Genomic DNA, 15,427 nt, shown 5'->3' with positions numbered 1-15,427 from the left:
CTGCCACGCAAGATGGTCCGTGGAAGCGCGATGATATGCCGTAGATTATTGGGAGAGAACTATTGGGACAGTTTGCAGAGTATTATAGATTTCGCAAAGAATAATACTCATCTGTCTCTTCCAGATATGATAACGTTATATTTCAATTTTATATCTTTTTCTTTTATACAACTTCAAATACAGTACTGTATACTTCCATAGTCACTCACTAACCTTTGCATTATGATTCTGCAAACATTACTGTGTCTCTGTTATGCAAACCTATCTCCGAAACAGTGGACCTCACCGGAACCATAATGACATCCCAAAAATCATTTATTTGCTGTGTTATTACATCTACTTTCGCAGCGTTGATTTGGATGGCGGCGTAATTTTAAACCATTTTTTACATATACGCAGAAATCTTGAAATATCATTCAGAGTTGTCACATTGTAATTATTAATACTGCATTTGTAGACATCTAAAATGTGATTATGGATAGTCAAGCGAACCTATTAAATGTTAAAAGGTTTTGTCATATGCTTCCACATTGGGATTTGACCCCCTCTTGTGTGGAATATTGAAATTACACTACACTTCGCAAACCTTTTAAGAACAAAAAGTGGCAATAATAATAATAATAATAATCATCATCATCATCATCATCATCTTGTTGTTTTTTGCTTGTCTCTCATTAATATATTTAAAGTAGGCCTAGATTATCAACACATTTCTCGCTGAAGTGAAAGTAGTAATTTTAACAAAAACACGTTTTCATCAGACAAAAATGGCAAGTTGCTTAGGCATATGAGTCATTGAGTCTATCAGTGAATTAATTAAAACTAGCAAAATCTGCCGTTAAAAGTATTGATATCAAAATGAGGCCAAGTTACAACAAATCATCGTAGCTCACACAAATTAAGCAAGCTCTATTCCAAAGCAATGCTACCCCATGTTTCCTAAATTATTTAATGTAACTTGGCCCTGTGTTTTTTTTTATTTATCTTACCATCTGAAAAGAATGCGATCATTCAAAGTTTATGTGTCACATGAAAGTGTGAAAAGCCAGTTAATTTATAATTTATAGTGGAAATAGTCTGCTTTGGGTGTATGAAAAGAACACCATGAATGAAATTAATTATTATTATTATTATTGTTGTTGTTGTTGTTGTTGTTGTTGTTACTGACATTACACCATTTTATTTTACATTGTTTAGAAGTGGTATCTGCACACCAGGGGTGCTAACAATTGGAGCATGAAAGCTAAGAATATTAGAAAAGATTTTCTGCACACACTGCTTTCTTGCAACACAGAAACTTTATTACTGACATTTTGATCAGAGACCTTCATTGGAGAAAATAGGTGTGAAAGAATAACAGGCAACATATATGCATAGAAAACATATGTAAGTGGTAAGGAGTAACACAGTAATCAACCTGTAGGATTAAAAAGGTATGTTCAGCCAAAGCTGTCTGGAATTAACACTGATGAAGACAAAATGAGCATCAGCCTATAGAGTTAAAGGGGCATGTCTTTCAACTGATCAGGGATAGCTCATAGAATGTGGCTACCCAAAGGTGTTCAATTTTACATTGATTAGCGCTCGGAAAGGTAAGATTGAAACATTGTCAAAAATACTACACCAGTGGATTTAAATACCATTTTAATGCAGAAAAGTTAAATCCATTTCATAAACACATTCTATAAAAGTAGTCCTTGTGCTATTATGTGGGGTTTGCAATGACAGAGAATGAAATCAGAAATATGAATGAGTTTCCCACAAAGATTATACTGCTGTAAAATGAATTGCTTGAGCAATAGCAATTTTCTTTTTGGCAATTATTGATAAAAAAACAAAAACAAAAACAAAGATGGTGACCACTAAGTTTCAAAAAAGTGTTCTGTTGGCTGAAACAGCATCGCCTGTGCACTTCCGTATATATGTCCATTTTGCCTGTGTGTCTGAGTATCTTGCAATTGGCTATTTTCATGAGACTGCCTTGAACAGATGTTGTTATTGGCAGATGTAACTACATATTCAATGGGGAGAATTAACGATTGTGGGACTGGAGCTTTTGTGGTGAGGAAATCAGCAGGAAAATGAAGAAGAAGAAGAAGAAAATGCTAAATCACCCAAGTGTGTGGACACTTATGTAGACATTTATACACATTCTGTGTGTTATTTATTTATTTATTTATGTCTATATGAAAACAATATTCATACCTAGACCATTTAATTAAGGTTTTGTCCATTCTTCACTCATTTGCCTTTTTTCAGTGTCTCCTCCAGGGAGCTAGTTTATACACTGTAAGCAATTTTTGTAAATGACACTGTATTTTGCAGTATATTGGGCATCATTACACTGTGAATTTATTTATCTGTTTTTTTTTTTTTTTACTGTGTGCATAATGGGCAACTTTTTTTGTATATGGCATGGGATACAGTACTACAGGCTGTTCTCTGAAACCATTTACAGTAAATGTTTTGACATCGAGAAACTGATGAAAAACGATGAAAAACAAAAAGGCTACATTATTTTAAGCTGCTTTAATCATTTTCAGAATTTGTCTTACATTTTAAATATGTTTGGTAAGCAAGCCATCAAAACTGCTCCTTTGTAGTATTAGCACAACATGCTGTTGCTAGCTGGAGCACCTTGGATATTAGCTAACATTAAAGGGGAACTGAAGCACTAGTAATGTAGCTCTGATTCATTTGTTTTTTTTAACTTAGATAAGGCATGGCACTGTATTCAAATCAGAAATTGACCAGTATTTGCCAGAAAAATAAACTAAATGTGATTTTTTTGCACAAGTGCACAGCCATCTTTGAACAAGCTAGGTTGTGACATCACTGGTTCGTCTCAGCTGCTGAGATAGCAGAATTTCAACGAGCTCAATGATGAATCGTGAGAAGAAAAAGAATGTACAGAGGTTCCTTTTGCATTGCCCCAGGCTGCTCAAATTAGTTTTACTGAATAAAACTTATTCATTTTCAATTATATATTCTTTATCAAACACACCATACATACATTTTCTGTGGATATTTAGACTAGTTTAAGAGATTGTATGTTTCACTCAAGTTTATAACAGTTGTTTGATGTTCCTTTCAGTGTCACAGCAAAGTGAAACACTCTACAAATGCTTTCATGTTTTTCAGATTTGTGGATTGACACTCATCCTTTTAAGGGAGAGAACCGTCAGTCTGCATGGACTCCCATCATTGGCAGTGAGTTTACAACAAGTTAAGTTCACATTAGCTGAGACTAGGGATGTTGTACCTGTGTACCAGATGAAAATTAATTAGATTTAGATGATGTTGGGAGGGTCTTCATTGCTTGAAATTGTTCTTTATAATAGACAGTGATTTTTGAAAAAAATCAAAGCTCGATACCCAATGCCACTTTCTAGTCTGTGTGTGGCATAGCCCATTTCTCTGCTCGGTCCAACAATCCACATGTTCAGAGCACATTGCTCTTGTCTTAGAGATGAAATCCATCAAACAGAGCTCAGTTATTGCTTGTATTTTCAGGTTTGTTGTGCGGATCAACCCTGGGAACAGCAGAAAGTGTTCCTTGAAGGTCCACATCATCCATCAGACCATACAGAAAGTCCAGAAGAAAGCAGCGCTCCTGAATCCCCACGTGGCATCGTTCATCAGATAATACTTGGTCTTTGATTGGCAAAGCTATTAATGACTCCCCAACAGAACTTACAACAGTAGGCTACTTCAACTTTTTGATGTACAGTAATTTACAGTAATGGTACTGATTGGTAGCAATCCAGCAGTTAACTGTCGATGTAGCGATCCATTAGTGGGGCTGCCTAGCCGCTTTACTATAGGTCAATTCATCTTTAACGCAGTGGTTAGCGTGGCCACCTCTCACCTGGGAGAACTGATTTGCCAGATCATTTTGTGCCTTGCCAGATCATCGCTCGCCACAGTGCTGCTCGAAGTAGAATTGAGAAGGTCAGCCTTCGACGGGCAGGGCGGTGCCTCATGACGGACGGCACCCTGTGAGTAGCACCCTGGGGATGAGAGGGAGCAGTGCAGCGATCTGCTGGTGGGGCTGCCTAATTGCTCTGCTACAGGTGAGTTCATCTTCAGCATAGTGGTTAGTGTGGCTGACTCTCACCCAGGATACCTGTGTCCAGGTCTTACGGTTCATTGCTTGCTACATAGATTTTACAGTAGCTTTGTATTTTACAATTAGCAATTACAGTGTTATACTGTGTTTGTATTTACAGCAAAGTAATGGTTACTGTATTTCACACCACAGTATTAACACAGTAAATCAATTTAAAGTAACTTACTGGAAACCAGTTGCCAGGAAGTCATCGTAATTTTCATTACTATTTTAGTGTTAAACCATTTTTTCCACACATGTGGTCACAATTTCTGCCTACCAAAATAATAAACCTTGCACTTGCACAGTGAAAATCGTACTCCTTGCGTGCTCCAGACCATGGGCCTCATTTACAAAATGCTTGTGGATTTCATACTAAATGTGTAGACTAAGCTCAAAGAAGTACCACAGTTGTGATTGACTGCACTCTGCTCGTATAATCATGTTATATGATTTTATGTTGCCTGCATTTCATGAAGGCATATTTTGTTTTACTGTGTGTAACAGAGCAGTGATATAGTTTTAAAATTCAAGCTGGACCTGTGTGACACAACTGTGCAATTTGTGCAATGTTGTGCCATCCTTCAACAGACCCACTAGATCTTCAAAATTATTTAAATAAATATTATAAAGATTGGACACAGTTATACAAGAAAGTATTTATTGATGTATCAATACAATCAGGAACTGTAGATTTAGTATAAACAGACAAAACATTTTCAATCAGAGTGCATTTATACCCAAATTCTATTACATACAGTGCATGTAATAGCCATTCACAAAGGAAAAAATAGCATGATATATAGTACATTACACAAAAAATAGGAAAATAATGTACACAATGGTAATCCTTCACAAGCAACGCTAGTGCTTACTAATTCTAAATGCACTGTACTCATCATTGCAGTAAAATACCAATTATACTTTCCGGACTCCGGTGGTCAGTGTGGATATTCCTGTTAACTTAGAATCACAAATGTATAAATATATCTTCATTAATTTCATGTGCAAATGGGAATGGCCGCTTTCATTTATCTTAATACTATAAAAAAAAATAATATCCCTTAAAAACCGAAGCACATTTTTAACCCATCCTGAAAAGCAAGAACAGATATCAGTTGTCAAGAAAAAAGAATACATTGTATCTGACATCCAGGGTTTATTTTTATTATTATTATATATTTTTTGTACTGTCTCTTACACACTCGCGGCATAGTGTGCAACAATGCGATTATGCAATGCGTTCGGTCTCAACAGAAATACAAACACAAATAAATGGCAACATGAAGATTCTATGTGCCATGTTATATTTAGAAATAGGAGACAAAAAGGTAAAAAGTGTCATACACAACAAGAACAAGCCTTGCATTGTCTAGGAAACTCACAACAATTATAATTTACAAAACTTTGTGTTAATCGTGTATGTTGTTTGTGGGCACGGAGCCAGTGAGAGTGCAATAATCACATAAGAATACTGTCTTTAAGGCATAAGTTATTTTATGAACCAAGCTGGTGTCGAGGTGCTTTCAAGGGCACTTAGGGTTGTTTTTTTATTTATTTTTATTTGTATTTATTTACGTAGTCAATTATCATATATCTCATTATACTGGGATAGTATTTGGAAAATAATCACTAATCATGCTTTAATTAAGAATACAGTACTGTGTGCGAGTATGGCTCAAATTAAAGAAAAAAAAAAACTTATTTGGGCAGACAGCAACTGCTCTCCCTGTAAGAGAAGTACTTGTCACCACCGCAGATTTGGTTTCATACAATCAGGGCATGGCAGATATATTTGCTATAAATGGCACTTTTTGTGCTGTTTTCCTGCATCTAACAAGTAACCAGCAATATAGTGTATTACTTTAATGTTATTTAAATTAACCTTCTTGATTGTAGCAAAATTGCATTTATAATACTAATGTCTGTCCAACGTAAAATGTAATTTCATTGTCAAAAGAGGATTAGTGATATGTCTGTTGTTTCACTGTGGTTAGACCCCTTTGCTGGAGTATTACAGTACGAGTATCCATCCATGATCTTCTCCAATAAAGTGGTAAATGTCTGGTTAATGAATAGTTAGTACACCTAATCACATACTCCCCCTGGGTTAATTGCAAGTCTGTATCACATATCACAGTATTTATACTTAGAACATGCATGTTCTGTCAATGAAAGTCTCTTAATAAAATGCACGTTGTGACTTTATGGTAGTGATGAGCGATTAATGACATTTCTGTGTTTTTTTCGGTGCTTAAATAATTAATCGATTTTCATAGCAAATAATAATTAAGTAATTTTTTAAGTTGTGGTTTTTAAAAGGCAGCTACACAACGCAGCTTGCACAGAAAATAAGCAACACAATAACTACAATGATCATAATCCATTGCGCCTAGTATCCATTGAGCTGAACCAAAGAGGTCTATGTAGACCTACTGTGTGACTCTAACCAAAAACGCACACATATTTCATAACAGCACTTCTAACAAACCTGTAGGATTTACTCGATAGAATGTTATATCTTCCTTGAAATTGGTCTAATGATTTTGTCGACATTGCTAGTTAACTTTCTAACGTGGTTCGCGAGGAACACTGAAAACAGTAGGATGGTAATGTTCACCTGCCAAAAACAAATTCTCTTTACTTCCAGAGCCAATAGTGTCGAAAAGGGATGTTACCAAATAAAAAGTGAAATATACACTCCTGAATTTCACATACATTTTTAAAGGCCAAAGTGATGATAATTTATGGAAGTGATTTTCTGTAATATGCAGCCACAACATTGGAGCCTTTGAAAATAGCCAGGTTTAAAGCAGTTTTGTTATGTTAGTGTTTAACATTTCAATAAAATTAAAAAAGAAAATATTGAAAAAGAATTTCTCAAGTCATTATTTCATGGTACATTCATTATTTAAAAAAAAAACAAAAAAATTAATTTCTAAAAGCCGACTCGAAATTGAATTGAACTCAAAAAACAGGATCGCTCAGGAGGACTTTCACATGAAGGAAAGGTCATGGCACATGTCTGTGATTGTATAAACTGGCCTCCAAACAGAATGCTGAACAGGGTTTGAGAGCACTGTTTTCAAATAGGCATACATTCTACAGCATGATTGTCAAGCCCACTATAATGGAAGACCCAGGTCCTTGGCTCATGGTCAGTTCAAATGTGTATGCATTCCTGCTGTATCCAGGTCTAGCAAAAGCTGAGTTCAAAGAGAGGAACTAGCCTTAGATAGGCAGAGTGCACAGACAGTGGCCACAATTAAACAAGCAGGGATGACAATATGGGGAACTGACATGTATTGTCTCCACATATATCACAACATATCATATATCAAGGTTCAGCCTCATCACACCAACTGGGTTTGTTTGTTTGTTTGTTTATTATTTGCTTGTTTGTTTGTTTTGTGTTGCCGTCTGACTGGAGATAAGACTTCCTGTCCAGCTTTAGAACCATGTCTGAACACGTAACTATAAAGAATCACATGAAATACTAGAAAGCATATATATCAGCATATCAAAATGTTTTTTGAAGGAGCACAACAATCTCTAGTATGCAATCTGTGTACACACTGTTTCCCATTCAAATTATAATAGACAGGCTAGGCTGCAATAAGCGGGATTTTATACACTGTTTGCATGATTAACGTAAAACCTAAGTTCACTCAACAAATGCCTTTATGTTGCTAATTTACAATGCTTATATATTAACCTACTTTGTGCCTGAATTTCTGGATGATATCGTCATTATTTTTTTGTTTGTTTGTTTATTTTTGCGTCATATTGTTTTATAAAGCTTCTGCTATCTTTGTTGCAAAAGTAGGCAAAATGAAAGTTCTTTTAACCATCACACTAACTGTTCATTGGTCCTAGCGCAAACAAGTTGCAATTAAGCAATAGACCCTCTGAGCCTGACACAGGAGGTGACATGACTTTCTGTAGCAGTCCTATTTTCTGTTACATACACAAACATCATTTGGTTTCCCAAAAGCAAATCTACAATTCCACCTGACACTCCATGCATTAGCACCGTATTCTATATCCTCAATAGACAAGAGATATCCTTCATATCAGTAATGCTTTATTGTGATCCCACTGGGCAACACCTGGGCCAAATCAGTCCAGGCAAGTGGAAAGTTAGGAATTTAGGTAAAAGGAAGTAGTGGGTTTGAATATTAACTTCTGATGGGATTTACTGTGTGATTGCCCCATCGTGGAACAGTTCATCATTAAGCTTGCTGACGCATGGGGTGTGAGGGAGTCTGTGTTTGTATATGTGTGTGTGTGTGTATGTATGTGTGTGCGTGATTATGTCAGGGGAGGTTGTAGATACATAAAAAAACAGTTGTGACCTGGTTATTCATAGACCATTCATAATCTCACAGGTGTCCTTTTCTGCCAATGGATCAAACATCATGTGGATAACCCTAGGCTGGTTTATGTGAGGATAGGGTCACATGGTTCTCTTATTACCCATCATTATTTGTTTTCTTTGTTACACAACTCACAACTGTGGTAAATGGAAAATAGACATTGTTTAATGTTTAATGTTTGAGGATGTGCATCCGTATTCAGGTTATATCTTAATGATTTCACATACATTATTCAGAAAGCAAACATGCACTCCTGTTTTGTGCACCAAAATTGTAACCTACTGATATGCACATCTAAAGAAACTCAAGATTTAACATTATGAAGCCTTAAGATAACAGTATCGTTTCTGCTGGAAAAATGTGTTGATATCATCATATATATAATTTGCCCATATGAGCTCTAATCTGTGAATATGCAAAGTTTGATGCAAAAATCTTAATTTTCACTTAAAGATTCTTAAAAATTCTTCAGGCTTCTGATTTGCCAGATTTGTCATACATATGTGGACTGGTAGGGTGTCACAATAATACCAGTCTTCCAAGCAAAGATAGTTAAATAGAAGATATAAGTTGTTCAGGCATACAATATAATGCATCAGATGATTTTGACTGGGCTTCTCCTCCTGAACATGGATTGCTTTTAGACTTCATAAATACCAGTCATGCTTATTAGTACCAAGCTATAAGGTTTAAGTGTCCTGAATTTTTCCACATGACCATTTGTTATTTGTGTCACTGTGTTAATTATTGTATCTTGGTCACGTCACGCTCAGGATGATGTTCAATGTGTGGTCCCCTGGAAAAAAAGAGGATCTAGGCTATGTATTTTTGAAGACCACTGTCAAATGGGTAAGGAAATTGACTTCAAGTAATTACTGTATGTCGTGAAATAAAGCTAATCTTATTGTACCATCTGCAGGTTTGATATATGTGTATCTGTGATATTGAGTTATCCATGAGGTTGATCACCCATAAACCATAATGGTTTAAATGGTTGTAAAGGTGTCACTTTGACCTTCTAAAACTTTGGAAGCTACTGTTCACAGATGATGACAAAATGGCTTCTCTCATTTTCAGGGCTTGACAATAACACCCGCCATCCACCAAATGTGGGTAGAATTTAGCAAAGGCGTTTAACGTGTTCCCTCTTAATAGCCACTTTGGCAGGTGACCTTTTGTGCACACTGAGCTCATCACATTTGCCATCGACTTCGCCCCTTGCTCTCGCTTCTTCAGTGGGAGAAGACAAACTCAGCCGAAATCAAACAACAGCTAAACACAACGCTGCATGTTCAAATGTGTGTAGGCTACACCTATGCTCACTGCGGTTTCAAAGTGACATTCCACGCCAGTGGAGAGGGATTCAGATTCTCCTGTTATGATTGGGAAACACAGAAGTGACAATGATTGCAGCACCAAATACAGAAAAGAGCAACGGTTTGGTAAAGGAGCATGAACTTCAACCACAGACAATTGTCACTTGGACAGATGTACATCCATGTGTTCAAAGTCTCTTTAGTTTCCGAGTGAGCACAAGCCCAAATTTAGATGGAATTCTAGAGAGGTGGAAGTCTAGGTTGAGAAATATTTAGACATAAATGGACTAGGTTAGCTTAATTCAGCTCAGGTTTTACCTAGATATTGCCTGGCCATGTCCAAGTCAGCTAGGAAACTTTCACCTTTCAACTAAAGCTAGCCGGGTTTCACCAAACGTCACATAATGCTCATCACCATCCGATATAGCCAGTTCTCTTCATCTGTTGGGAAGTAATAAAGTAATTTTGTGCTTGTTCTATCAACATTATTTTAAATTGTGGATCAATGTACTCATCATTCTTGGAAATGACACTTTGTTAATATTCATGGCAAAGATCTGCAATACACAGATGTTGTCAAATAAATGATCTAGAAGTGCATGCTTTGTTGAAGACAGCTTTTAAGATTTTTTGGATAGATTTTTCTACTCAGTCACACACACACACACACACACACACACAGAGTTTACTAAGGTTGGATAGCCGTAATGGTTCCTGTTCAAGTAAAATGTTATGCCTGAACAAATGCATGCAGATACATTATCCAATTACCTAAGCTATAGTTTTTACGTTTTGGGGGAGGGAAGATTTTGGCTGGTGAAAATGCTGAGTGGCTACTGACTTTGAGAAACCACTGGCCACAGTGGCTGGTGAGGCAAAAAGTTCATGTCAAGCTCTGCTCACTTCATTCATTTGATCCAAATACATGAAGCTCACACCTTCAATCCATGAACTGTCCCGTGTTTGTTAATTTATTAATGCTTCACTTGTGTTACTGATCCTTTAATATGTATATTCCTAACAATATAGTGTTATCAGTGACACTTTAGAAACAGGGTCCTAAAACAGATTGATTACATTGTACAGATAATGGTGTAGGCTCTGTTGCTAGTTTTGTGGTCGTAATAGTTGCAAAGCGAGGAAAATGTGTTGAATTCATCAGCATCAAGTACAATACAGTATTCAGAACCATCAACTTCCGGCATTATTACAATGCTGTCAATATAGTTATTGTGGAATCAGGCAATTAGCACCAAATGTAAAGTCTTGGATACCCAGTAAGGATACTCAAACTTTTTAAAGTACTGGTAGGCAAATAATAATGATTATATGTAAAGATATATGGATTTATCTCAGAAGATACACCCCCAATTGTGCTCTGTTTGATCCAGCTGCATTGTTCTCATTTTGAATGTGAAATATGGAGTTAATTAAAGCAAGTAAGGATAATTGTAGAATGGATTTAGAGACAAGCAGTGGCTTGTGATAGGCCAGAAGTCTGTGACTGCAGCCAATTAAATCTCTCAAGCCCAGCATGTGGCTGTGTGGCTTTCTTGGTGTCAAATGTATTGAAGGGTGTGCAGTCATATGGGGTAAATTTAATAGCGATCACTTGCAAAGTAAGGTACTTAATAGTCTGATTCCACAAAACAAAAACATCAATAATACCAAAACAGCAAAATAATAACAACAATTGTAATAATAATTATAACAACAAAAATAATAATAACAATAATAATATTGACTAAAATTAAAACCAATAATTAAACAAAATCAAAACAAAAATTTGAAAGAGGGAGAGAAATGCTGACACAGTATGAAATATCCTTCTGCTTTTGACTTTTCTTCCTATCTTTCATTCACAAGTCTTTTTGTTGTTGCATGTATTTTATGGCTGCTGATGGAGTGGAGGTTTGGTTTGGGTGCATAGGGAGGGGGAGGAAGTGGGGGGGCGGGGTGTTGGAACGGTGACGTTATGTGGGGCAGAGCAGGAACCCTGAGAAGGAGGAATGAATGTATTCAGTGGAGTAGAGCCCATTTGCTTGGTCAGAGGGCATCTGCACCCACACCTTGTCATTCTCTTTGAGCTCCAGCACTGCACTGCCTGATGCCTGGTCCATGTAGCCCTTCTTGTACTCATCATAGGTGTATGTGGCGGGCACATTGTTCTTGTAGAGTGCCACCCACAGGCTGGTTCCCTTTACGTGCACATGGTAGGCAAAATAGTAGACGCCAGACAGAGGGCTAGTGAAGATGCCAGTGGTGGGATTGTAGGCATTCTGCCCATTGTACAGAGTCCTGTCGAACTTGATCGGCATGCCTGATGGAGGGAAGGGTGTGGTAAGGATGGCGGTGAAAGCTGGAGCCACAGATGCTGAGAGATGTTCCCGCCCAAACTGTGGCTTCCCGTTCTTCCCATTTTGAATGGACTCCCCTCCAAGGTTGGATTCCTGCGGCCCAGACACCTGGGTATCACCATTTATGATTGCGCCAGGTGGGCCAGGGGGTCCAGGTGGGCCAGGGGGGCCAGCGATGCCATTAAGCCCTGCTGGACCTGGTTTTCCTGGAGGCCCCTGTGGCCCTGGGACCCCTTGTTCACCATTCCTTCCCACCCCTGGTAGCCCCGGCAGGCCAGGCTCCCCCTTGAGGCCAGGAATGCCCTGCGGCCCCATGGGACCTGAGCCCCCTTGCAGGCCTGGAATTCCAGACTGACCCCGAGGCCCAGGAGCCCCAGTGAAACCTGCTTCTCCTTTTAGCCCTGTTGGACCAAACAGGCCTGGGTTCCCAGGCAGGCCAATATGGCCAGGTTCCCCTTTAGGGCCTGGTTTTCCTGAAGCCCCATTTGGACCAGGAAGACCCCTCTCACCTGGGTTTCCAGGCTTTCCTGGCAGTCCACTTGGACCCTGATCTCCTCTGATCCCTGGAAGACCTGGGTGCCCTTTAGGACCCCCTTCTCCCTTCAGACCAGGCATCCCATGCTTTCCGGGGAGCCCCATGGGGCCCTGAATACCTGGTTGCCCTGGAAGTCCATCCAGACCTGCCTTACCTGGCTGTCCTTCCATTCCTTGTTCCCCCTTTTCCCCAGGACCTCCTGGCAAGCCTGAGGGGCCACGGTCTCCTTTCTGCCCAATAAATCCAGGCTTCCCATAGCCAGGACTCCCTGGGAACCCTGGCATACCCCTCAATCCTGGCTCTCCCTTTGGTCCCAGGGGACCTGGGGCACCAGGCAAACCATCTAATCCAGGTTTTCCAAATCCATTTGGCCCTGGCTGGCCCGGTAGCCCTGGGGCCCCAGGCTCTCCTGATCCACCTTGTAATCCTGGAACCCCTTGATCACCTTTAGGCCCAGCTGGCCCAGGCAGCCCATTCAGACCTGGTTTCCCCACACCTTGTAGGCCTGGAGCACCAGGAAGCCCTCTAAGACCAGGAGCGCCCCTGATACCAGGTGGACCTGGTTTGCCATTGCCATTCTCCCCCTTCAGCCCACGCTCGCCAGGTGCTCCTGGGCCTCCTTTCTGTCCTGGCTCCCCTCGGAATCCTGGGGGGCCCCTTCCCCCAGGAAGCCCTGGCTTGCCATTCAGAGACAGGCCAGCTGGGCCTGGGAGCCCAGGTTGCCCAGGTAACCCCCTTAGTCCAGGCTCCCCTCTTTGGCCATTCTCGCCCTTTGGCCCAACCATACCCTTTGGCCCTGGTTTTCCGGGAAGACCAGGTAGACCTGGTTTCCCAATTCCAGAGAATCCTGGAGGCCCCTGGGGACCTGGCTGACCATTGAGTCCTGGTTTTCCAAGCCCTGGTTTTCCTGGGAGGCCCGGGGGACCTGCTGGGCCCCTGGGGCCCGGCTTTCCTTGTGGGCCAGGCTCTCCTTTTACCTCCATCATTGGTGGAACATCTGCAACAGAGAAGCATAGCGTATTACATCATCAATTAACCACAACCTCACCCATTTCAAAATGAAGTTTCTTTTAAAATGAAGTTTCTTTTTTAAGCTCGGCAGGACAATGTTCAGCCTTAGTGGTATGTGAATAATGACAACAATGACATCTGCTTAGGAGCTCAACATACAGTATGCAGGCTGCCAAAGCTAAGTTCTATCTTCTGAGTTGCCTGTCACCACAGGAACCTAGCCCAGTAGATGTGCAGTACAAATGCTTATAAAGAACTGGGTGCAATCCACTTCTGGACAGATCCAGGTTTTTTCATTGTGTTCAAAGTCCTTGTCCTTTCAAGAAAGAATAGAAGCAATTGCTATACTTAAACTATACTTCTAAACAATAGAATACATTTTCAAATAATTTTTGAATGGGAAACCAGCGTACCTTCCCTTTTACCACACCCTACATCAGCTTGCACTATCAGCTCCCAGACACGCTTGTCAGAAGAAACTGGCACTGTGTTTTGGGCAGGGACCTTTACTTATTCATCAAAATAATTATCCCTAATTTACAAAGGGTTCTTGCACCACGGTGTGAACTGCTACTTGAAATTATGGAGCGCAAACTGGAGAACACTGGTTTCCTTTTATGGGGAGCAATATAATTGACAATGTTTCAAATGGTTTAATAATTGGAGCCTGTATGCCAGTCTGTAAAAACATCTGTTGCTCTGGGCTTTGACCACATATTTAATCTAATTATATGACTAGCACAATGCAGCTGGAACACATATAACATACCACTGAAAAGAAGATCACAGGTTTCAATCTTTTATTTCCCAGAAAATATGCTTCAAATCAGAAGGGCAAATTTTGTTTACAACTCTAACATGTCAGAGATATTTCTTCAGTGAAGCAGTGTTTGAAAATTAAAATTATTTTAAACATGTCTGGACATGTAATTTGTATGTCAGTGTGGAGTCTAGGACAGGATTTGTTTCTAAACCACAAGGTAAAGTATGCTTGGAATGTGATAATCCTGCACGTGTGCATTCATTGCACAAGTGCAATGTTCCTCAGTCATGCAGGCATATGTCAGGAATTCAGCTCTGGCTATGTTGAGGTTTGTGTAGCATTCCAATGGAGAAGAGATTCATTCAGGTGGATTAACCTGGACCTCATCTGTCGTGTTTGAAATATATGCTATCTATATAGACAATTTGAATGGCAAATTAATATATTAGCGAAAAATTACCATTTTGTTCAAGGTTATAAGACCATTTGTGTTCTATGGTTAAAAAGAGGTTAAATATCCACTGTTCACTTTATTTGCAAGGAGTTTAATATGATGTTGCTAGAACACTGCCACATAACCAGTTTTGACCCAAGCTATCTGAAATGTATTGCTTTCTGTATTGCAAAAACTGTGGATATGAATAGGCTATACAAATGGAATAGCTTTCACAACCTTTACTCAGATGATTAAGTAAAATTAGTAGAATCAACACTGATTCAGTTTCACTGTTCTGAATTGCAGTATGCACTTCATGGATATACTGTACAAGGTGCATGACATCTTCAGCCAAAACTGGGCTGATTTAACACATTGCCCTTTTTCTGAGAGGGAAATGGAATATTATTTTGTGGTTGTTGATGGATGTAACAAAAGTTCAGAAACAAATGCATGACTTAATGTAACATATAAATGCAGAGAGGATAAGTTGTTTGGAGGCAAATATCTTCTGGGTGTTTCATG

The 15,427-nt window shown here is 39.2% G+C and overlaps 1 protein-coding gene across 3 annotated transcripts in view; it reads right to left on the bottom strand.

Annotated features, from left to right (window-relative positions):
* Positions 1-4,752: 4,752 nt before the first annotated feature.
* The window catches only part of col8a2 (collagen, type VIII, alpha 2), a 58,239-nt gene continuing 47,564 nt past the window's right edge, over positions 4,753-15,427 (bottom strand). For all 3 annotated transcript variants that reach the window (XM_064347648.1, XM_064347649.1, XM_064347650.1), the window contains one exon: positions 4,753-13,689. In XM_064347648.1, coding sequence (XP_064203718.1) covers positions 11,774-13,689 — 1,916 coding nt within the window. In that variant the 3' untranslated portion in view covers positions 4,753-11,773. The remainder of the gene's footprint in view (positions 13,690-15,427) is intronic.

This window comes from Anguilla rostrata, chromosome 8 (genome assembly GCF_018555375.3).
Source record: "Anguilla rostrata isolate EN2019 chromosome 8, ASM1855537v3, whole genome shotgun sequence".
In the NCBI taxonomy this organism is placed as follows: Eukaryota; Metazoa; Chordata; class Actinopteri; order Anguilliformes; family Anguillidae; genus Anguilla; species Anguilla rostrata.
The sequence above is the reverse complement of the archived record's forward strand: the minus strand, read 5'-3'. Positions and strand labels throughout refer to the sequence as shown.